Consider the following 24305-nt stretch of genomic DNA (forward strand, 5'->3'; position numbering starts at 1 on the left):
AACTCAAGGGCTCCTCTCTGCTGTGCCAGATGCTCCTGTATTAGCTGGCTTTTTGCCCATGCATTTCCCTTCCTTCATGCCCCCCACCCCACTCTTTCTGCCTGACGTCTTCTCTGAAAGCAGATGGCCTGCTTCCACCTGCTTTGGCAAATAGGGGAGAAGCAAGACCTTAGGAGACCAGCTCCATTTATGGCATAGAGCGACTGTACAGCACATGCAAATCCGTGTGATTTGCTTCCCCTGTGAGCCCCTGCCCCAGATCTTTTCATAGCTAGCCTCGCCTCTGCCCTTTAAGCTAATCACGTGACCCCTGCTGCTTGGATGGATCCTGCTTGAGAGAAAATGCTTGGGCTTCATGGAAGCAGTGTCCCATTTGAGGAGAGACACAAAAGAGTGTTATTCCCCCACTTTTGTCAAGGAAAGCACGACGCCTTTCTTCACACGGTGCATTGATAAACTCCAGGTTCGTTTCCCCAAGCTGTGGCGCTGGCCATCAGCCTGGATCAGCGGCCACATGTCTTCTGAACCTCCAGAATCTGCAGCCTCTGAATGCCAGTTGCTGGAAGCAGCAGCAGCAGGAGGGGGCCGGCGGTGCGGATGTACTTCCCAGGGTCTTCCTATGGGCATCCATTTAGTCCTGGTGAGGACAGCAGGCTAGACTAGATGGGTCTTTGAGTCCCCCAAGGCTCTTCTTCTGTTGCATTGCCAAGGTCTTGAGCAAGCAGCTTTACCAGTCCAGGTGACCTCCTGCTGCAATCCCATAGCAGCCATCCGCCTGAAGGCTTTCATTGCTGAACTGGGCTGCAAGTATTAATTCAGCACCACTTTTGTCTATCTCCAAGGTGTACAAATTAATAGTAATCATGCATATGTGTCCTTCTCATCTTATATGAGTTTTGGTGGCAGGTGGGACTAGGTCGACATGATAGATACACGCGCGCTATTTTTCTGTGAGGGTTTCCTCCTCCGTTATTTTTGGGTACACTTTCTTTGGCTTTATGTATTCCACAAGTTTTGCCACACGGTGGCGCTGCGTCACTAAAGAAAAGCTATTTGACATCTTCCCTGATGTCAGTCAATGCTTCAGTGCAATAATATTGAAAGAATCGTCCTCCCATTAGTGCAGCTTCCTGAAATGTTTTTAAAATTTGCAAGATTACCTTTTAACAGCTTCCATGTTGTCGTCCTCTTTTCTTCCAATTTATGGGTAGGGATTTCTCACTAGAGCCATGGGCTAGAAAGCAAAGATACCAAAGATCCTGCCAGACCAGGCTTTTATTATACATTCATGCAGTTTTGGGGTTCAGAGGTCTCCAGACAATATTGTCTTTCATGTGGAACTTCCCGTGCATCCCCGTTTCTTCCATTTTGTTTTCTTTCCAAAAAAAAATCCATTATGGAGGAAAAGACAGACCCGCTGCACAGTGTCCATTTGGAAGCACTCCAAGTACCTACTGGAAGGTTAAGCCACCTGAGACTTACCAAACAAGGGTGTTTTCAGGACATATCTATCTGCACAAGTTCCAACAAGAGATGGCATCATAATTTATTATTATTTATAAATGAGGAAAACATAAAATAGGAAATTTTACACACAGTACTCATCTAGCCTATTTTAAAAGAAGCACTTTGGGAGTGATTTCAAGTGTAATCCAGATGATGCAGGGAACGAGAGGGTGGCTGCACTTTCTGATGCATACATATCTTTTTGGATCTCAGCTGTATGCATGCAAAGGTGCACAGCATTGTGGAAATCCTGTGTAAGCTCGGATCAAGGGCCAGTTGACATAGCTGAAAAGCATTGGGCAAGCAAGACCTAGAATGGCGAGGGGGAAACATGAAGTCCAGCATCAGCATTTTCTCTAATTGGCCTATCGCAGTTGTGTGAAGGGGAAGGGGACCTCCTGCATGGCATGCCTGTCACCCATAACAGGTGTAGGCTTCTTCACACCCTCCACATCCAATGCATAGAATGGGGTGGGCAACTTGTGGCCCTCTTGTGCAACTGAATTGCAACTCCCATCTGGCCTAGCAAGTGTAGCCAATGGGGAGAAAGGATGGAGGCTGTGGTCCAGCAACACCTGGAGAGCCAGGCCACACGTTTTCTGCTCCTGATGTGGAAGGTGGCACAGGTGCAACAGAGGGGGCTAACCCCACAGATATGATGGGTGAACGCATACGGTGATCTTGGAAGGGGAAAGTGCTGAAGAAGGACCTGCATGCACCTGAGATCTTTTCCCCATCATGCTGGAAGAAGTTTGCTCTTTCCTTAGTAAAATACTTTAGGCTGTTTTTCCTTAATGTAAGTTCATAATTTACATTAAGGTGGTAAGATAATTGTGGTACGATTAGGAAGTTTTGACAGGGGGGATTATTACAAATGTTTTGTAATGATAAACAGATCAAACTTGTAAGGAAAACTACAGGTCAATGCCCCAGGTATGGTATACCTGTCCTACCCTTTCAGCCAGGCCCACAATTTAGGATGATGGAACTTAAATACTGTATGTAGAAATATTAAAAGACTGAAATGTCTGAGTGGGGCCAAGTCGTGGGCTTTTCTATTTGAGACTCTTAATGGGTGCTTGTCATTCCTTACAGTCATCTACAGGTGCTTTAGACAACATGACCCCCCCCACCCCCCGTTTCACTCCAGCGTTTGAAGAGCTCTGTCATGGGGTGTGGGGCTTGAGGTAGGAAATCCAATAGTTTATTATCCACCCAAAAACAGAAGTACCCGCTAATGTAATTGCACCATTCCTCGGTACCGCAGTGCCAACTAGAGGTGATGTAGCAGACAGCTGGGCTCTGCTGAATAAGGCAAGCCTTACCTCTGAGTGTCTTCTGCTCCAGGAGCAAGACCTATGGGTAGTGATGTGTGAGGAACCTGGTTTGGGGTGGGCATCCATGGGATTTTCTTGGCTCAGCTCCCAGAACTCCAGCTTGCTTTCTCACTGCCCTATATCCACCTCGCCCTGAATGTTTGCACGGATGCCTGGCAGGAAGCGAGTCCAAGCGAGTCCATGAGGCCAGCTTGCCCGTGTGTGACACACACACACACACACACACACACACACACACACACACACACACACACTGTGCGAGTGGAGTTCTGCTTCCACAGGCAGGACTTGCAGGCTTTGCATACTTTATGCAGAGAGGTACGTCCTTCGCACAGAGAAGCTGCTGGCATTCCCAAGTGTTTGTGGACTTGATCTTTGCTGGGCTCATATCCTGGCTGGGGTTGAGCTGGGAAGGAAGTCTGGTGAGTGCAAGAGAGCTGGGTTCTGACCTGATATTCATACTCCTACCTATGGGTGCTTGAGGCTGGACTTCTGCCAGGTGACACCCTGGTTTGCATGAACTTACTCTTAACGTGTCTAGGAATAAACCTCAGTGAGTCCAGTGATCTTGTCCAAAACAGGGATGTCGTCACTGAAAAGGTCCTGCACTGGGCACCCGTAAGCCTCACCCCTAAGAGGCAAGGCTTGTTTATGGGCGCCAGGTTCGTTACAGCCTATTCAGGCATCCTAAACACAAGTAAGGTAAACACGCAGGAGGGGGAGGAGTGTGCCAGCGTTGCCCTGTCACCAATTTAGTTGTTTTTCATGTGTCAGATAATGGGTTTCTGAAGCAGGGAGCTTCTTCCATCCATGGAGGCTTTCTGCATGATTTGGAGCCCTGGACAAGTAGGGCCACAAACCACGGGAAGAGGCTAATTTCCAAAAGTCCTGTGTGTGTAGAAAGTGCTAGAAACTCTTTTCAAGGGAAGGGGTCAGCACGCTTGGCCACCTCCCTGCATGTTGACTTTGCCCATCTTAAGAATGCCTGAATAGAGCTTAGGTGAGCAGAGCTGTCACCCTTCCAGCATCCGGACTGGAAGGCAGAGCTGGCCTTGCCATGCAGCAGGGTGAAGTGACCTGCTTGGGATGTACCATGAAGGGCATATATATGATGATGCCTCTGAATGCTGCTGGGAGACATTTTACATGTGTCCCCCCCTCACAGGATACTATTTGGTCTCACTCCATGCCACAAAGTATTTGAGGCCAGAATGGTCAAAATGGCTAAATGATTGGGGGTGGGGGATGACTGGGGAGAAACGCTCCCTATATTGGAGCAAATGTTGAAAACAAACCAGAGAAGGGTGCTAATCTGCCATATTGCCTCACTGGGCAAGGTGCTGCACTGCTTGTGCAAGTTTACCTGTTGTATTCATTCATTCATTCATCCATTCCTTTACTGCATGTTTACAACTCCCAGGTAGGCACAAAGCACTGTGGCCTGGCCCTTGGTTTAAATTATTGCAAGCACAATGATATGCTTAGCCAGAAAGTGAAGAAGAAGGCAAGTTCCGTATAAGGTAATATGAAGGGGTCTCACAATTCCAGCTATCTTAGAGATTTATTTTACCAAATATGAATCCTTATTATGCTAAGTAAACACCTGGGGAAAGACAGGATGTGCTGTCAGTCATCCTAGCGCATTTTCCCGAAAGACTGACGCAGAGAGGAAGAGATCTGCAGAACGGGCTGCTACAGTCACTAAAGCCAGACTCCAGGAGCTGCTTGCAGCTTGCGCTTCTCTCAGCGACCAGAAGATGGGGAGAAGATCGCAAAGAGTCACTGCCGCTAGCACTGTGCTTGAGAGGGCTGAAGAGCCACCTCATCTGCTTTGTTTGTGTTTTTGTAGCAGGTATGCAGAACTGTGAAGGCTGCTGTTCCTGTTCCTCGCTTTTGCGTGGGTGGTGACTTTCTGCAAATTATATGGTGGTGAAGAGCTGGTAGCCTCACTTTTAGCATTTGTTTGTAGGGTGGGGTTGAGGGATGAGCTGTCCCAAAACAGGTTGACAGGGATGCTTGGAAGAGAATTCGTTTACCTGGGGGGTGTGGGGGGTCTGATTTAATTTGCTTTGTGAGGAAGGATAATTGCATCAAAGTTAAGAGAGTTCCAAAATGTAGAAGGCTTTTGGTGTGTGCCAGACATGATGCAAATGGCTTCTGCAGGACATGTGCCTGTCACTGTGGGGCACACAACAGAGTGCACTGAAATGAAACTATGGCGGAAAAGGAATAAAGGAACAATCCCGCCGTGCAGAAGGAGTAAAGGCAGGCATTGCGGAAGAAAGGGAAAATTGGTATGGCTAATTGTTGTATACTTTGGCAAGATGGTGAAGGAAGAAAGGGAAGATGGTTAATTTAACCACTACCTTTTAGGCCGCCAAGATTGGGCTGTACCAGGGGGCCATACATGTCTCCAAACACACACCAAGCACAAGCAGGCATGTGCGTGCATGCACAGAAACACACATGCATGCACAGAGGCCTACAGTTTCTCTTGCTGGTGCTAATACTTGTGCAAGCAATACTGCCATTTTTTAATCTGGGTTCCTGTTCCTGTTCTTTTGTAAATTTTACATTAGCTGCAGATGCAAAGGGTTTGGCAGGCAACCCAAAATGGTTTGGTGGGTTGCATGTGGCTGCAGGCCACACATTTTGCACCTTTGATTTAGCAATTAAATCATGTTTAATTGCTTTATACATGTTTGTGAGGGATGACAACTTATGGCCTTCCAGATCTTGTTGGACTACAGCTCCCATCATCCCTCACCATTGCCTATGGCTGATGGGAGCTGCAGTCCAACAAGACCTGGAAAGCCATATGTTGCACAGCATGACTACATGCCATGGGCTGATGATGGGCTTTATGTGGAGCAGAAGAACCTCTTCCCTCCATCATGGAGATCACATCACGTGCTTTCTGGGTGTTCCACTTGAGCATCCCATTGGCCTGTCTTCCCCCTTTACTGGACCCATCACATGATCACACACAGGACAGGACCTCTAGCCTCCCTCCCGGTATAGATGAAGCAACCCAGTCCAGGATGGGGATGTGAGTGGGCCTGCTCTGCAGGTGATGCTCTGGGGCTCTTAAAGTCACACCATTACCAGGAATCTCTAGAACAACCTAGTAGGAATGGTAGCAAATGCTTTGGGGATTCAGGCTGCAATCTTATACCCACTGACCTGGGATAAACTCAACTGGGCTTACTTTTCTGCAAACATATAGAATTGCACTGGCAGCCTTGTACATCAGCGGTGGGCAGATGTTGGATTGGGGTTTCCTAGTAGACTGTGAGATGATTTGCTGTGTACTATTGTAGACTGGCAAGCATTTCTAATTCCCAATGGCCAAACATTTAGCAACAGCTAAAAGGCTTTTGCCTTAAATTTAAATTAATAGGCTCATTTAAGAAAGGAAGCTTGGCGGTGAGAAAGGGGTTGGGAGGGACACCAAATATTAATCTTCAGGAGCTCAGTTCTGGCAATAAGATCTGAAGTGGATGTCCTGCTCCGGGAGCCCTCCTTGCAGGAAATCAGAAAGGTGACTACCTGGAGAAGGGCCTTCTCTGCAGTGGCGTCCTGAATATGGAATATGCTCCCCAGAGAGGTTCACCAGGTGCTAACACTTTATTCTTTTCAGCATCAGGGGAAGCCCTTTTTATTTTCCCATTGCTTTAATGTCTAAGTGGTTTTAATCTGGGTTTTATTATACTAAGGTGTTGGATACTGTGCTTTGTTTGTTGCTTTTATTGTAAACTGTCCTGAGACATCAGTAGTTGGACAGGTTATAAAAGCCATAGATAGATAGATCAGGGGTCCTCAAACTTTTTCAGTAGGGGGCCAGTTGAAAGGCAGCAGCTACACGTGCGGGCCAGTGGGGGGGGGTGCCTGGGCACGTGGGCTGGTGAGGTGTGTCGGGTGCGCGTGAAGTGGTTTTGGGTGCACGCGGCGTGACTCACTCGCTTGAAGATCTCCCAGTTAGTTCAAAACCATCTCCAAGTGAGCAAGCCACTGGCGAGTGTGCATGCGCTGGGGAGGCAGGCAACAGCAGTGGCTTGCTCACTCGGAGATGGTTTTGAACTCATCGGGAGATCTTCCAGTGAGTCCAAAGCCATCTCCAAGTGAGCAAGCCACCGCCTCCCGTGCGCAGCGAGCATGCGCGCGGGCGGTGGACAGCAGCGCGGGCCAGATGGAAGGGCATGACGGGCCAGATCCGTCCCGCGAGCCATAGTTTGAGGACCCATGCTATCCAGTGTCAGGCTCTATTAACATGCAGAGCCTTGTCAGTGCAGCAGTATATTTCATGCAGAATCTCTCATCTATAAAGGAAGGGTCTTTGCAATTGAAAAGGATGGGATGATGCTCAGTTTGGGATGATCAGCAGTGCCTGGTGAGTTGTCTTTCTTCCACTCTGAGGGATTTCTACTGATGGTCTTTTGATCTCAACTCTATGTTTCTATGGTTATCCCATGAAGGTGGTTGTAACACAAAAGCCATATATGAGAATATCAGTTTTCCCCACAAACTCTTCCCAACAAATAAGAGCTGAGATTTATTGATATAACATTTTCTGTGCACAAATTTTGACATTCTTATCTATTTCATTATGAGAGATTATTTCTTTTTAATGTAAAAGTACAAACAATGAGAAACACATTCTTGATCCACTGAGATTTTTAGCACACTAAATGCTTTTGTCAGTTAAATGAATTTGAAGAAGGTTATGAAAGGACATGCATCCAGTAATCTTTTATTAGTTGGATGGTATCTTTATCTTTCCTACCTCAAACTGGCAGCCTAAAAATGAAATTGAAAGATTCTAGAAGATGATAACTCATACCTTGAATGCACAAAAAGATATAATAAGTTGTTTACTAGAAATCATCTGGGTATCAGGAACACAATTTTTGAATCCCACCAAAGTTGGAGAGGACCTGGTACCTCCTGCTATACCTAATTATGTAATATGCATAAAATCTGGAATTTGATTATGATTTTGGATTTCTGATCACGTCCAGCTTTTGAATTAATTTTAAGCCACTCCCCGGCCCATAATATTAAGTGGTGGTGGTGGTGTGCCCTTTATCGTGCCATTTAGGATTCCTGCAAAGTCAGAAATGAGTGCAAAATAAGGAACCTTGAATTTATTTTTTTTATAAATTTTCATAGTTTATTCTGAGTGCAGAATTTGCCTAGGAGCGGAAACACATGGCAGGAATGATGATAGTAAGATACCATTTACTTGTACCATCTGTAGCATGCCCTGGTTTCCGCTATTCTTACAATCCCATGAGTGAATGGAGGCTACAGTACTATTCATGAAGTCGCACTGTTAGTGAGAAGCAACCCCCTTCTCTTTTCAGTAATTTCTTAACAACATACTTATTTTGTTCTCTCCATGTATTAGAGAGAGATTAAAATCACCTGTTTTTTCCAAATCTTTCTCTTCCCACCTACTCTGGTATATAGATATTTTACCTGAACCTCCTATTCTGAAAACACAATAGCTTGCACCACTTCAAGAGGGATAGTGCTGGTAACATGAATAAGATCAGAAACTGAAAGCATTCCCTTTTGTTTACAAGTTTTTTTGGTTTGTCCAAACCGGGAACTGCAGTTAGTTTTTACTATGGCTTGTCCAAACAAGCTAGACTCAGAAACCATGGTTCAATCATGGCTCATTTGGAATAACTGTCATTTAAACCAATCATAGCTTGTCCCAGTTTAGTTGAAACTTCAAACTGCATTGAACTGAAAATGGAAGTTGATGCTTCTGTTCTCGCAACCACACTGGAGGAAAGGACATAAGACTAAAATATAGTTTAGTGTTATGTCCAAATGTGCTCAGAGTGACCCTCTAGACTCTGACAAGGTGGTCAGTTGTCAGTCTCAAGGGGTAGGGCAGGCCTGACTACCCAACGGCCTGGAATAGGAAATAGGTGTCATAAAGAAGCATCTAAAGATGAAAGAAATAGAGGAAAATGGCACACTGTGGGATGGGAAGAGCCACAGGAAGAGTAAAGCAAAGAAAAGCAAAGAGCAAAGACAAGTTTGTTCTTTGTGTTACTCTTTTCAAGACCAGAAATAAGCTGGAAGGTAAAAGGTAGGTAAATAAAGCTCTGCTTAGCACTTCACCAGAAAAGGAAATCCTTGTTTTGTATCCCACACTTTGAACCTTTCTTTCTAGTTTTTGAACAGTAGTTGGTGTTTGGCATTCTTTGGGGCACATTTATTCAGGCTGGAACTGCAAAATACTTTTAGAGCCATATCTGGTGCAGCGGGGGAACAACTCTTACCATGCCAGGGTGCACTTTTCGGCCACTGTGTAACAACAGGAAGCAGCAGCCAGATGCTCTCCTTCATTCTTTCTCCTCTCTTTGCAGGAATATGAAGTTGACGAGCACGCAGCTCTACGGGCTCGATGGGAAGAGGCATCTAAAGAAACAATCCAAAGGACAACCAAACCATGCCCTAGCTGCCATGTTCCCATAGAAAAAGATGGTGAGTTTGTTCAGCAACGTCCAACACTTCTAGCAACTGTATTTTGCCCTGTTTGTTCTGAGCTCTACCGGGCAGAGCAGGAGGAAGAGCAACGGAGCTCTTTCAGCTTCCTATTCCTCCCTACATGCATTTTGAGCTAGAGAAGCTCGGAAGCCTGTCTAGATCTCTCTGAAGCTGGAACAGGAGCAGAAACAGTGTGGTTTGCAGATTCAGTGGATCCAGGTCCTTGCTTCTCCCCTCTGGCCTACTAAGCATGTGGTTTGTTTGTTGTTTCCATCTTATGTTCCTTTGGTGTATATTTCTCCAGAGCTGGCTTATAACACTGTGTTCTCTGACTCACCTTATGAAGAAATTAATGGAACAGGTTTGTTCATCTGCTCTAATCTTCTCATTCTGGTATGTCACTGTTGAAACAGAGCTGCAGAATCTATAAAACAGCATTAATGCTACTAGAATTCACAAAAGCTAGAACCTCCTATTCCAGTGGCAAGACAAAAGCCAGTGGCTTATGAGCACTAGATGCCCTTCTTTTTAATGTGTTACCCGTATCGGTTACCATGAGTTCTGGACTGCTACTTCTCGTCTGCACTCAGATGTTCAGAGACATTAAGGGTGAAAACCTATGCATGCCTAGACAGAAAAGTAATCCAGTCGCCATGCTTTCAAGGGCAGTTTGTTCTCCAGAAGCATTTCACATCAATGACCAAATCTCAGTCTTCCTCTCTCACATTACATGGCCCCAAGAGACTGGAAAGCTGTTTTCTTTACAGCGGCCCTTCACAAGCCCCAACTGCCCCCCCCCATCCCTTTTGCTGTATGTTTCAGTTAAGCACCACAACCATGCTGTTATTTGCAAATATTATATTAAAGCTGTAAAAAGTATAAACTAAACTGCCATTTTGTTGTACATTTGGGGGTAGCTTGTGACCCCTGAATGAAATTATCTTGTTGCCTCTAACAGAAAGGAGCAAAGCACAGGATTCAAAAAAATATTCTCTTGGGATGTCTTCCTGAATCTGAAATCCCCATTTAACTTTTTGGGTGGCATAAAACTCCTTTATGAAGTAACCCAGACAACCCTGACCGATAAGGAATGGTCACTGTGGGTCCAGGGACCCCATTCTGGGCATAGGGTCCCTGCTCTTCCATTCGAGTGACCAGAACTTCTCGTGTGCAAGATGTCCTGCTCAGACAGCAGGAAAGCTCCAAAGCCATGCCTTGTGGCTGAGATTTCTGCCCCTGCTACAGGGCTTCTGTGGTGTTGCACATTTGGGGAAGTGAGTTCATGAAACCTAGCCACCATTTTTTGTGAAGCTGGGCAAGGATTGGCAGGTACAAAATTCCAGGAAAAAGTGTTTCAGCCACAATCATCAGCTGTGAGAGTAACTTGGCACTGATGGTAGATGTTACCATTAGAAGAGTCTTGTTGCCTACAACTCATGAATGCAGCTTGTGGAGGAGGCGCAACTGAAATTCTAGCCTTGTGACATTTTACATCACCAACCCTGCTTCCTCTTGCAAGGAGCTCAAGGCACCTTTCATGATTCTCCTCTGCTCTACTTTAGCCTTACTACAAGAACCGGAGGGGTAGGTTACGCGGCAAGGCCATGACACCACCGAAGCCACCCAGTGAGGTTCGTGCTCGAATGGGGACAGGAATGCAGATCTCCCAAGTCCCAGTCCAACACTCTAACTACTGCCTATCCATTCAAACCAACATACGTCACATGATTTGATGCTCGTGCCATCTTTACCCTTTTGCTACAGAACTGCGTTTTCATTTGCAATGTCTTCTTCTCCAGGTGGATGCATGCATATGAAGTGTCCTCGACCTCAGTGCAGGTTTGAATGGTGTTGGAACTGTGGCCTGGAGTGGAACAGAACGTGCATGGGAGATCACTGGTTTGACTGATCCCCGAGCAGCACCATGAATGGCCAACAGCTCATGAAACAATCTGCTGGTACTACAGAGTGCAGAATAACAAATACGTCTGGTTCCAATAGGTCACATCCTGGCCTTCTTGCTCAGATTACAAATTCCTCAGTCCTGCAATAGTTTCAGGTGGAAACTGCTTGTTGCTTTTTCACCCGCAAATCAGATCCAACTCTTATTGTACGTTCAGATGGTCTTTATGCTTCCTGACTGCATAATGACGCAGCCCCAAAAAATCAGAGTAGTCAAGCTGTCACACAGCACCCCTCCCTCCAACATCACACCTTAGCATTATTTGTCCTTTGAGGAGATGAGCAATGTTACCATTGCCCACCCTTCTCTTAAAATAGTTTGCTCATTGACCTGGACCTTTGAAAGCTGTTTTGATTGCTATTTGATTGCTTGATGCTTTTGTTTTCAGCTGGGCTTAGCACTGCACAACTGCCTTTCTGAAAAAGTGGGCTTTTCGTGCTTTTATAGAAGCTTACCCTCTTCCCAAAGAGATTTGCACTTGTACAGTTCACTGACACAACAAACTGTAGGTGTTTCAATTTTTTGTGCCTGTTCAGCACAATGGATCACCGTATGTGCATTTTCAGCATTTGCTGTGAGAGGTCAGCCAGTATCTTCATCATGCTTCCATGCAGTATGTTTTCATGTCAGTGGTGCTTAAAAGTGCATGGCAATTTCCACTCTGCTTTATGAAGGTGAAAATTCTTAAAGGAGTTGTATCTGGAAATGTACACTTTGCTAAGTCTTTGGGGACTTAGCGTTATGTTATGAAAACACTGCTGTAAACATTTGATGTACCAACTGTGCAGATTTAAGATGTTCTTGAACACACGTGGCTACTAACAAGTATAATCAAATCAGTTCCCACATTTTAAAATATAGAACTGCTTTTAAGATGTTAAGGCAAACATTTGGAAAGGGCAATGGCAGACACACATGTGCATGCACACAGAATGCCTTGCTTCAACACATGAGGTAGACAGGTGGTTTTGTCAATTGCCCGTACCATAACTTAGTGCTGGGATCTTTTCACCAGTGGGCCGTCACAGTGATACTGTATGTGAAGTTACACCAGAAATGTGTAGTATAAGTGCCCAGAGCAACTGAGTTGCTTTAATGTAGTGAAAGAGCAGTATCCTGGATTACCAAAGTCGGTCTGTATTTAAGTTCAGATAGGTTAATATAGGCAGATTTTGATATCAGCTGAACAATACCCACCACGTTAAGGATTGATGATGTACAAACAGTTTTACATTGGAACAAAAGGTGAAGCAGGCTAGAGTAATTAAAAGTGGGTGGGCAATGTGGCCCAGCAGATTGGCCTGCAACTCCAACCAGCCCCAGCCAACATAGCAAATGATGAAGAATTACAGGAGCTGTGGGCCAAAACATCTGGAAGGCCACTAGTTGCTCCCACCACAGGCCACCAGCAGCAGCTGAATTCTAAACTATTCACCTGCTTCTTCTCTCCAACAGTGCCCCTCAAAGCTGTGTGCTTTTTATTGGTCTTATATCCAATCCTGAAGCCAGGGTAAGAGGAAGAGAAACCGGAGAGATGCAATGGGCAAAGGAAGTGATCATCTCATTCTTTCACATACTGCTTCCAAGCTTGAACCTCCCTTTTTCTTGTACTCAAACATTTTACAACTCTTTGGCATGACTGTTTGAGGCTTATCACCTTCATATCTAGCACAGCTTATCTGCTTTCAAGTAGGTAAGAAGTAAGAGATGAATCAAATGCTGTGCATTTCCTGTTGTAAACCGCCTCACCCATGCCATCAATTCTAGGAATGATTGCTCCTTTCAGCCACCCAGTTTCTTGTAGGTGAAAGGAGGATACTAGAAAGGGGGGTAAGTGGGATTAATAAGTGAGTGAACATGGAAGATACAGAGATGAACCACCAAAGAATGAAACAGTGTGTCGTAAGAGAGAAAGGAAGGCCCAGAATGTTGAAACGAAGGAGGTTCATGCTTTGGAGATTCATGGTACCAGAATCCACCAAGCATTCTGTTCTTGCACACCTCCCATGCATTTGAAGGGAGATCACACAAGAGAACTTCACACCAGATTGTGTGCTGTTTAATTAAACACCTTATTAATGTGCAAGTTTAATGTTGGAAATGGCCCTACTGTATGGAGTATGGCACTGGAAAATCATAGCTCCATTACAATCCACTGTAATTTTCATAGTCTTTATTTCATACATTAGGACATAATCCATGATTCAGATGATGCTTACTGGTCTACAATCTGACTTGACAATTCATACTTTTGTAATTTGATTTCCCACTTTTCTTCATTTCCTTATTTGATCCCCCTTTTTCTAAATTACCCTGTGAAAAATTCTGTTAGGTTCAGAGAAGCAGCAACCCTTTTTCTAGCTTAGCTCTATATCTCCATGGCAAAAACTGATATGAACTGACATAGCTCTCTGACTCATGGTACAGGGTAAAAACAGGAAACCATGCTTGTGTTCAAAGTTTGATGTTTTGGGTTGGGTTGTTAACAGGTGACTCATTTTATTTTGAAAACTATGTAACCAGCAATTCCCCAGCCTCTTCAGCAGATAAGAAAAAGGTTTTCCTAGAACCATGCATAACAAAATGAGTTTAATTTTCAATAACTTGTGACCTTATTCTAATCCCACTTCTTCACCTTATAAAAATTAGTTGTGCTCATTTACTAGGAGTATTTCCAGCATAAAGAATTACTTTACTTTTTTAAAATTGAAAAGAATTACTTTGTAAAAAAATATTATTCACCATGCACAGAAAAATGCTGAATGTGGAAATAATTTTCAGCTGGGCAAGGGTTTCACTGTCATATTAGCAGCAGTCCATAAAGTAATGGGTTGAATACAGGCTGGTTAGACTTATTTGCTATTGAAATAAGCAAAGAGGCTAGTCATCACTTAGATCCAGCTTAGGAGCTAAGTGCATCCAGTGTAATATGGACTCAATGTGTTGACCTGGTGACTAGTAGAAGATGAAAACCACTGTTACAAGAAACTGACTTATTAGAATATTGAAATTATAACTGCCAAAAAGTAAAGAATGGGAAAATTCTGCACCAATCATTCCAGAGGTTGCTATATCAGCAAGTGCTCTATTATGCAGAAATAATAGGTACAGAATCAAAGATATTTTTTTCTCTCTTGCAAAATTAAAGCTAGCCACTATCCTCTGTGATGTCTGGCTGAAGAGCTTAGGTATAGTAGACCTGCATTTACTTATACAGCTGTTTTCTAAACACATGCTAAGTTGTTTTTTTTAATCAGTAAGGTTGAATTCTGTTTCTATGCTCATCAGTCAAGAGACGATTCTGAAGAAGCCAAAGAACAATCATAGTAATACAACTAAATCCTAAGGCTGGCAAAAGCTTTCCCAGTAATGTACACAAAAAGTGTTTCTAAATTATAGTTCAGTTCATTTTTTTTCTTCAGCAACAACCACCTCTGAGCATAATAGCATTTTGGATTCTATTTTTCCTCCAGTTCAAAACTTGCATCTCCTGCTTGTTAATAGGAGAATGCAAAGAGCAAAAGGTGGACCTTTGGCTGCTGAATAGTTGTTCTCAGCTGGAAGAGTATCTTTAACTATAGATAAAGAATGGCTAGATACTTCTCTTCAAAAAGAGAAGTACTTTGCTGATCTCCCGCTCTTGCATTTTGACATGGGGGTTTTCACTGATGTCTCTGTGCATTGGCCGTAATTGAGAACAGACCATTGCCATGTGTTGTAGCCACTGGGCATGGTCTGTATCCATATGGGTTGGCAGATGCCAGATTCAGGTGCTGATTAAAGCTTTAACCCTATCTTGCAGTATTACCTCCGGCTGGTTGACTGTCACGCTGCAGAAGGCAGAACTTATTTCATGCTGATTAAAATAGGCTTTGGGGGTTGTTGTTTTTACTACAACAAAGCTGTTGATAAAGAGGGTTCCTAAATAGGAAACAATAACTTCCAAAAAACCCAACAATGCTGGACTTAACTAAATACTACTCAATGTGAGCAGATTGCATGTATTGTATTTCAGATATGTTCAGAAGACCTATACAGTGCAAAAGTAATAAAGTGTTTTGAACAATTTATTTCTGTTTAATGGGAGTGGGATACAATACTTCACTAGATTAAGAACAACAACAAATCTGCAAATCAAAAAAAGTTATATGTCTTCCCAATCAACCTCAATGTTCAGTTGTTTCTTATTGCTCTAGAAGTCAAAGTGTGAACTTTGCAATATGGCTTTTTGCCCGTAATAAGAATTGAACAATTCCTATTACATTTGGACTCCATAGTTCATTCAGCAAAATGATTCACTTTTAAATGAGGTTTAAAAATCATGTTTTTGTTCAGTGGAATCTACCAGATCACAGCAAAACTGTGTTCCTTTGTGGGATTTAGAAGCATCCAGCATTTTATGGTTCAGTGATACGCAGCTGAACAAATACAGGCCTCAAAGTGAGGTGAGGTGAGGTGGAAGTTCCATCTCAGGAGCTGGATTTGGGATTGCTGTTTTCAACATAAACATTTTCACTGGATAACAGCAATCCTCACACAATGGACATTTTTCCAACATGCTCTGAAGCCAATTTAGAAAAATCCTCATCAAGGGCCTCTTCTTATTACCACTATTTCAGTGCTGGATTTGGACTTTAAGAATCACAAAAGCAAGACTGATGCCCTAAAATAGAAGGCTACTTCCAAACACTTAGAAACTACAGTAGGAGAATATTGCTAACACTTTCTTTCTTAATCGTTACATAATCTTTTTCTAACCACTTATTCAAAGCCTTCTTCCCTGTGTAAAAGGAAAAAATGCTAAAGTATGTTGTACTCTCTTGGTTGCAACTGCTAACTCTCAGGATGCTAATATCTAGAAATACTTAGATAGGAATTGTTTCAATTTAGGGGCACATCCTTCATGACAGCATTTATTTCTACAGTCCAATACCAAGACTTTTTTTTTTTTTTTTGAATGAGTGAATAGGTGTTAATGCCTAACAGAATGCGGCAATCACTCACTTTTTATTTTTAGAGCCAAACCTGCTAGAACCTGAGTCATTTAAAAGGGAAGGCAAAATAATTTGTCATAAATGCTTTCACACTTTTATAAATTCTTACCAAGACCTACTGTTATGGTGATACCAGGCAAGTAAATATGGAACGTTGCATGTGTTTGCAATGCCATAAGGAAGGTTACATAACTTACCTTGCTTATACACACAATTGCAACCATCCTCTTGAGGTTACAAGACTTCACCTGCTTAGCTAGTACATAAAGAGTAGATGTGCATTAGAGTCCCAGTGCTGGAATGGTTCTTGTGGCAGTGACCACTGTTGTTACAAGCAAGTTGAGGAGGGGGAAATGTGGAGCAAGGAAGCATCGAAGAAAAGGCCACTTAGCTCTTTCCCCACATTCAATTTCTCTGCTCCAAACCACTTCTGTACTTCCCTAGTGGCTTTAAGCTCTCCCACCACCTCTCTCTCACACATGGAGAAGCCAAATGCTCATTGTGAACTCTGCTTGGGAGAAAGCAGCTTGTCCATTTGGAACAGGTAACTGGCAGGCAAGGAAAGAGCAAAGTTCCTCCTCCCCATTCCACACCCTCCTGTGCTTTTCTGCTTCAAATTCTCCTATTGCAAAGCTGCTTTTCAAGAAAAGGAAAAGGGCAGAGTGCTACGTGCAGTTAGTGCTCCTGCCAACAGCGCTCCAAAAAGATGCTAACCTGTATGTATAGCAAGGTTTAAGTTCATACTGTCCAAAATATTCATGATTCTCAGTCACAATACTCAATCACACTATCTGAAAAACGCATTAATTCTTTTTCTTCTTGCTATTCCTGTAGAGGGATTTCCTTCAAATGGCCTTTGTCAGTAATGCTTCCTGCCGATCGTATCTCTTGTGGTGAGCATTCGTGTGTGCTGGGGCAGGACCTGGTCCAATATTACACCAACTGAAGTGAAGGGAAAATTGTTTCTTCAATATGATGATTGATTAAATTACTGTCCAAATTATAGGTCTCTTTAAAGCTATAGAACCATTAGTGAATCCCAGTGATCAATTTCTTTGTGCTACATAAATTATTTAGAGGATATCAAGCCCTGAAGCAACAAAACATCCTCTCAATGATCATTGATGTTTTAAATTTAGTTAGTCCTTGGCATAATACAACCTGCCACAGCAAAACTCATACATACTGCAATACTTAATCCCAGTAAATTTGGCCATGAAGCTGATTAAGGTATGCCTGCCTAACTTGTTCGCTGTAAATCAAGGCCAAATTGATGTTGGGTAAGCTAGAAGCTGACCATCATCTGCACTTATAACAAAATCTGAGGTTGTGTGAAAGGTTGAATCCAGGTAGCTTTGCACATCATGCTAACACACCTGGACAGTAAGCCATAATAATAAGCTGGTTGTTTCTTAGACAGCCCATGGTGCACTCAACAGACAACTGGACTCACTGTGTGATCTCCCTCATTCCCCATTTGTCCTCCCATGCGTCTTCCCATGCGCACTACAGGACTCTGTAGTAAGGCCAGCTTCTCTCCACATCTGCCAATATGATCTTTTTAACCTCCCTGCAGCTTCCCCACTCCTTTTATTCTTCTTTTTCAGAGATTGCAAACAAAGACCTTAACATTGGCAGCGACTGACAGCTCCTTCAAAGTGCCCAAGTGGCACACTGTCACTGATTGGGCAACTTAAACAAAAATTATACCCCAAATGTGTTTAAACTTTCTAGTAAAATGTTGGGTAAGCCAGAGATTGCCTGCCCACCTGGGGAGTCTGACCTTGAGATAAGCATCCCTGCTTCTCTCATCTCGATGTCTGGGTATGGCTCATTCCCAGGCCTCCTCCCATATTTCTCCTTCTTCTGATTCTGATCCTTCTAGAGACCTTGAGAACGTGCACCCAACAAAGTGCAAAAATGCTGTGGCAAACCCAACTCAGCTTGCCGTTGCAGTAGGGAGAAGAAGAGATAAGCTGGTTCTGCCACTGTGTCCTCAGGAGGACCAAGGGAGAAAGAAGTGGAGGGACAGGGTCATCAAGCACAAGGGAGCCTGACTGTCTGCTGGGCATAACAGTGGATGGTTTGGCTAACCACCAGCCCTACCCTCAATGCCAGAGTAGGTTATCATGGTGTGTGAACATGCCTAGTGGGTGTCAGTGGTCTTCTAACCATGAAGTGATTGGAGAATTCCTAGCAGGAAGGACATAATCTGGGGGCTTAAAGGGCAGTGGTTTCAAGATCATGGACGTACGTGTGTGTGTGTGTGTGTGTGTGTGTGTGCGTGTGTGTGTGTGTGTGTGAGAGAGAGAGAGAGAGAGAGAGAGAGAGAGAGAGAGAGAGAGAGAGAGAGACTTGGTTCAAACAATGCTACAGCCCACACTCAAAGGTTGTTGAGTATGGGTTGTTGTTGAAACATGAGTTGTGTTATCTGAAGCCAGCTGCACTAGCAAGTTGTGGTCTCTTAACCAAGCATAACCCATGGTTTGTTGTTTGGTCAGAACCATGGATTGTTCACCCTGATTTGTTATCACGACTGATTTTAGAAACACAATAGCCCATGTTTCCACAACAGCACCTGGGTCAATAGCAATATAAGCAGAACCCCTGAGTGTGGGTTATCATGCAGTCTGAAACAAGTTATGTGTGTGTGAGAAAGAGAGAAAGGCAGGGGCACAAAGATGTGGAAGTCAACAGTGGAAAGTCCACACACAAATACTGGGAAGAATGACACCATACTGTGCAAGAGGGATAGTCCTCCACACCTCACAAGACCATTATGTAGAGAGAGAGAGGCCTCAGTTACTTCCAATGGGAAGTCTTGCTTGGAGAAGTCTAAGAAAACCTGAAATTTGCTCTAGAAGGGTTGTTAGCCACCTGGTCTTCCTAACCAATCCCAAACAAATACTCTGGAAATTTTTAATGGAAGCCAAATGTGAAAGTAGAAGAGTTTTAATTTCTTAAAAGCTATTTTTATAAAAGCACCATTTGATTTATCAGCTCCCATTCAGCCGTGAATGTCATCAAATGTCTCCTATGACATCTGCCTCCTACAGTTTTACCCAGTCTGGCTGAATATCAGTGACTGGTCTGCTCTGCTATGCTGGTGGCCTCTGCTATGTCACTTGGCTGTGGATCCTCTGCCACTGAAAGGAATTGCTTCTTGGAGGGGTTTTATGAGCTACCTGCATAAAAGGAAATCCTCCCGTCTTCTTCAGTATTCACAAGCGTTCAGGTTGCATCTTCTTGGCCAAGATTGGTTCAGTAGTCTCAGAATCTTAACAAGAAAACATACAGAACATTATTTGTCCTTTCATACATGATGGGAAATTATTGGAATGACCATACTTATGACCCAGTTCCATGTAATGGCAAATTTTGGATTAAGCCACATCTTGCAGTGCACAAGCAGGAAGTAGCAAGTATGCTATCTCCCACGAGTTGCTCACTCCAGCTTTTAATCAACAAACTACATTCAGTTTGCATATTATAATCAATAATAAGCCACTCAGTGTTTTTAGTGGGTTGACTACTGGATGATTTAGCCTCTAAATAACCCAGTGTTCTGGGTTTGCATGTCATGTTCAATAGCCCAGCAAGACATCAGTTATTGATTCAAAACAGAAGCATGCTCCTTCCCATTCACCGCCCTACCAATAGATGAAATAAAGCATGACTTGGCACTACATGTGAACTGGTCCATATAAGCCCTGACCTGGCCTTTCTTTATAGGTTTTATTACTCTCACCTGTTCCTGAATGAAAGAAATTGTACCACCTTCCACTGAGACAGTCCCAGAGATCTTTGCAAGGTCTGATCATGGCACCAGTCAGCATTCTCTCCCATCTTGTGATAGCCTTTCACTATTTTACCAAGAGGGTTAAACTTTAAGTCCTTGAAGAATGAGCTCTAGGAACTTACTGCGGACTAAGTTGAATATTCCATCTCTTTACCAGACTTGGAGTTAATTATTAACAGGCCAAGTCTTTAACTTGAGAAAGTTAAACTAATCAATACTAAGCCCTGTTCTAAAATTCGGGTGGGGGTGCAGTGAGTGGAAATCAAGAAATGCAAAATGTATCTGAGATAAGATTCTACTAAAAGAAGTGAACTAGGCCTCAAATATAAACTGAAACAAAACATTTCAGAGAAACACTGAATACACTATTTTTCTCTGGTGCCATATTGATGCAGATACTCACATGGCATCCAAACATTGTGTGAGTTAGGGGTTCTACAATCAGATCTTCCCACAACTTTTCTTTTGTTAAATGTGTCAACAGTATGTACATTTGCAATGGACCAGAGCCATGGCATTATTCCCTGACAGGGTATGCCATGTCCACAGTCTAAATCGCATACCCTGCATTCCTAGTTGTTATTTCCAGTGGAGAAGGATAATCTAAGATTGCATCAAATCATTTTCACATGCAATCACTTTTCTGGTCAAAATATCTGATTACTTCAGCAGCTGTATAATTTACGACTGGTGTTTAGTTGCTATAAAAGCTTGGTAAGGGTTTATTAACTATTTTGATTTGGAAAGTATCAAAAATCCTACAAAGAGGTGGAAGCCCCTAACCAAAAACTTCACACTGACATCAGAAATGTTTCTGCTGTAATAAATAATGATTGGTTTTTATTTCGCAGCTGAAAGGCACTGATGTAGTTTGGATATTTAAAACTGCTCAGGGATCATCACTGAACCCATTAACATTGACCTGTGGCATTTTAGCAACTTCTTTAGCCTGAGATTTCTTACAGCAGAACTGAAAGAGCAGTTGAACTTTTAATTAAAGTCTTCAGCAGTGTTGAAAAACACATTACTACTACAGCTGCCGAGGAGCTCATTGGAGGAGATAATTTAGAGAACAAGGGTAACTACAGACAATCAGTGACTCAACTGATCAAGGCTGGCCATGTACCTATTACCAGGAAGCATGCCTCGCCCTCAGCTGGCTTTGCTTGCCCTCTGTGAGGTCCCATAGCCTGTGATGGAGGACTTTCCATGTCATTCCAGACTGACTGGGATGGCCTATCTGAAGCAGCAATAAACAGTTTCCCCCTTCAAAGGGAAATCGGTTTTCTAGCTGAACACACACAAGTTCTATATTTGTCCAGCAAGACCAAACAAAAAGTTTTTTAGCTGAACACACACACAAGTTCTATATTTGTCCAGGAAAACCAAACAGGCAAATACTTGATGCAGCCTAACTCTGGGCATCAATCATCCTTCTGGAAATCAAATGCTTATCAGAGGCCATTCTGCCAAAACTGGATTTAAAGTTCCTGGAAATCTCTGTACTGCTTGATCCATGGCATAAGTTGCGCCCCTCTTCGGTAAAGCAACAGCAACCACACAACCTTGGCAATCTGCTCTCTTGCCTGAGTGTAAAGTAGGAAATGGGATAAAAGTGAGCATGTGCACCAGGAAGGCCTTCAGTGGTACAGTCTTTGCACTCCTGAAGGGAATCACCCTGGCAGTGGCTTGAAGGCCCCTCCAGCTCCCACGAGAGGCTGCTGCTCTTCCTGCAGGAGCCCAAGGCCCGTTTCACAGGGCACACGTTGCTGCAGAGCATCACGCCAAATCTTGCGAGCAGCAAATTATTTGCCCCAATTCATACAATTAGAAAAAAATTGCACATGGAACACCCAGGATAAATTGAAGCAGGTGATTAATGCTTTTGCATTAATCCTTGGTATTCAATGGCATCATTTCAGCTTCACTAGCCTTTTCATCATCCCATATGAAAGGGTGAGTGCAAATTCTGTCACCAGGGACAGTACTTGAGTCCTCCTAACAGTTTCCATCGCTATCTCTGTTTTTTTCTGGTTATTACCAGAAAAAGTAAATTTAGTGCAGCATAAGCTTTCACAGACTATCTTCCATTTTTGTAGATGCTCCAGCACCAAGTGTGATCGAGAGTTCCATGTACATACACAGCACACATGGCCAAGGGGCTGATTTTAAGTAGTGGCAAGTTACAATTCATCACAAGGTTCAGTTCTATCACAAGAGGTCTAAATCAGGATAAAGGATTTGTCATCAGATTACTTGTATAAATTGGCTTACACATTCCCAGGGTGATGTAATCATTGCATTGCATTGCATTGCATTGCATTGCATTATTATCAATAACAATTTTAATGATCAGCCCAGCTGGCAATATTAGCATCCCTGACAGTACAGTACTGTCTGCATTTAATTTCTCCTAGCCTCAGTGTTTGCAATTTTCTCTCTCTCTCTCTCTCTCTCTCTCTCTCTCTCTCTCTCTCTCTCTCTCCCCCCCCCCCCACTGCTATGGGGACCATATATACCCTAAACTCTTAGTTTGCTATCCGATGGCCTCCCAACTGTTGTCTGCGGCGGGGGCATAGGACAATTCAGATACTGCAGAGGAGGAGCTCCAAAGGTTGGTCAGCTGTACTGCCCTGCTTGCTGCTGGTGCAGAAATTACTGCACTGACTGAGGTTGCAAATGCCCCTTGAAGGGCAGGGCAGGGCAGAAGGCTGGGACTGAGGACTTAACACTGATTCCTTTCAGCTTCCTTCACTCCCTCTGCCCAGCAGTAGACAGGCAAAAGCAGCCTGATCTAAATAAAAATCAGGGCACAAGGCAGAGAATGTCACTGCCATGCCTCATCCAGGGCACAGGTTTGGAAGCTTATGTTCATCAAAGATGAGGATGATAGGACTGCACCTTTAATGTACCTTCATCAGTTCATGCATCTGCCAAAGGAGACCTTAGTCCATAAAAGCTTATATCATAACACATGTTCATCTCTCAAGATTCTACAGGACTCATCTTCATTTTTGCTGCAAGAGACTAGCTGGGCAACACCTTTGGAAATTTCATTCATTTTTTCTTTCATTGTTCATTCTTTCTGGGGCTAGTGAGCAAAAGGAATTTGTTGAGGGGAAAATGCACAGAATGGAAGAGAATACCTCTAAGGCCCCGAAAATCCAAAGATATGGATGGCCAGATTTAGAAGCTCTAGGATCCAAAAGTGGAGAAGGGCTGTGAAATGTCTGGAAAGACAGGAGTTTATATTGATAATCTAGTTGATATTACACTCATCTTATGCTTTCTTTGTAAGTTTATATGTAGAACAAAGATTATTTTCTGTCCTGGAGATAATAGCACTGGGCAAATCTTGTTAATTTTCCTCAAGGAAAACTTCAGAAAAACTTTCCCCAGCACCAGAGGAAAGGAGTTCAACCTATGCGAGCAATGAAGCCTTCACCACTTCCTGGAAAGATATTCTAAGGAAGAACACTCCAGGCACAGCTGTGCTGTAACAGATACCTTGATCTGCAAGCAGGCACCACTCCAAGCTGACTCAGCATCATGCTGCTAAAGCACTGCAAAAGTCCTCTGGAGACTGTATCATCAGGTCCTCCCAGGACACTAAATGGTCAGTTTCGATTTTCCTTCTGTGAGATCCGCCCAGCCCCATAGAAATGCCAGCATGGTGACATCTTTCTGGTAGTTAGCGGAGTCAAGCCAAAACTCTACCAACCCATATGTTGCTTTGGTGAGTTACTCTAAGTGTCTTAGAAACATTGAAATATACTGCATCAGAAGGGGTCTCCTGGGGTATCTAGCCTGACCCCCGGCTTGCAGCCAGCTCCACTCGTGTAATCCCCATCATGTGGCTGTCCAGTCTTTCTTTGAACACCCTCACTGATGAGGTCCTCACCATCTCCAGTAGAAGCCCACTCCATAGCCTAGGGGTCCTAACCTTCCTGTCATTCAACCTGGAACTCAGTTCCTTGAGCTTTGCTCCACTGGACCATGTCCTTTCCTTCACCACAGGGGAGAGCAGGTCACAACCATCAACCACATGACACCCCTTCACATACCTATATATCGCTATATGGTCCTCTCTGAGGTTTGTTTGTTTTTTAAATAAGGACTAGCAAACTGATTTGATGTTTCATTTTGGTATTAAAAACATATGATTATTTCTCAACTATTTTCTCCTTGGCTCTTGTATAATA

At 43.5% G+C, this 24305-nt stretch overlaps 2 protein-coding genes across 2 annotated transcripts in view; both read left to right on the forward strand.

The window, feature by feature from the left end:
- PRKN (parkin RBR E3 ubiquitin protein ligase) overlaps positions 1-15376 on the forward strand; it is an 858599-nt gene extending 843223 nt beyond the window's left edge. The window contains exons 11-12 of the mRNA XM_044421581.1: positions 9227-9344; positions 11147-15376. Coding sequence (XP_044277516.1) covers positions 9227-9344; positions 11147-11256 — 228 coding nt within the window. The 3' untranslated portion in view covers positions 11257-15376. The remainder of the gene's footprint in view (positions 1-9226; positions 9345-11146) is intronic.
- Positions 9250-24305, forward strand: part of AGPAT4 (1-acylglycerol-3-phosphate O-acyltransferase 4) — a 116556-nt gene continuing 101500 nt past the window's right edge. Inside the window, exon 1 of the mRNA XM_044421611.1 lies at positions 9250-9344. The gene's annotated coding sequence lies outside the window, so the exon portion shown is untranslated. The remainder of the gene's footprint in view (positions 9345-24305) is intronic.

The sequence above is a fragment of the Varanus komodoensis genome, unplaced genomic scaffold (assembly GCF_004798865.1).
Source record: "Varanus komodoensis strain SLA01 unplaced genomic scaffold, ASM479886v1 scaffold1, whole genome shotgun sequence".
Classification (NCBI taxonomy): domain Eukaryota; kingdom Metazoa; phylum Chordata; class Lepidosauria; order Squamata; family Varanidae; genus Varanus; species Varanus komodoensis.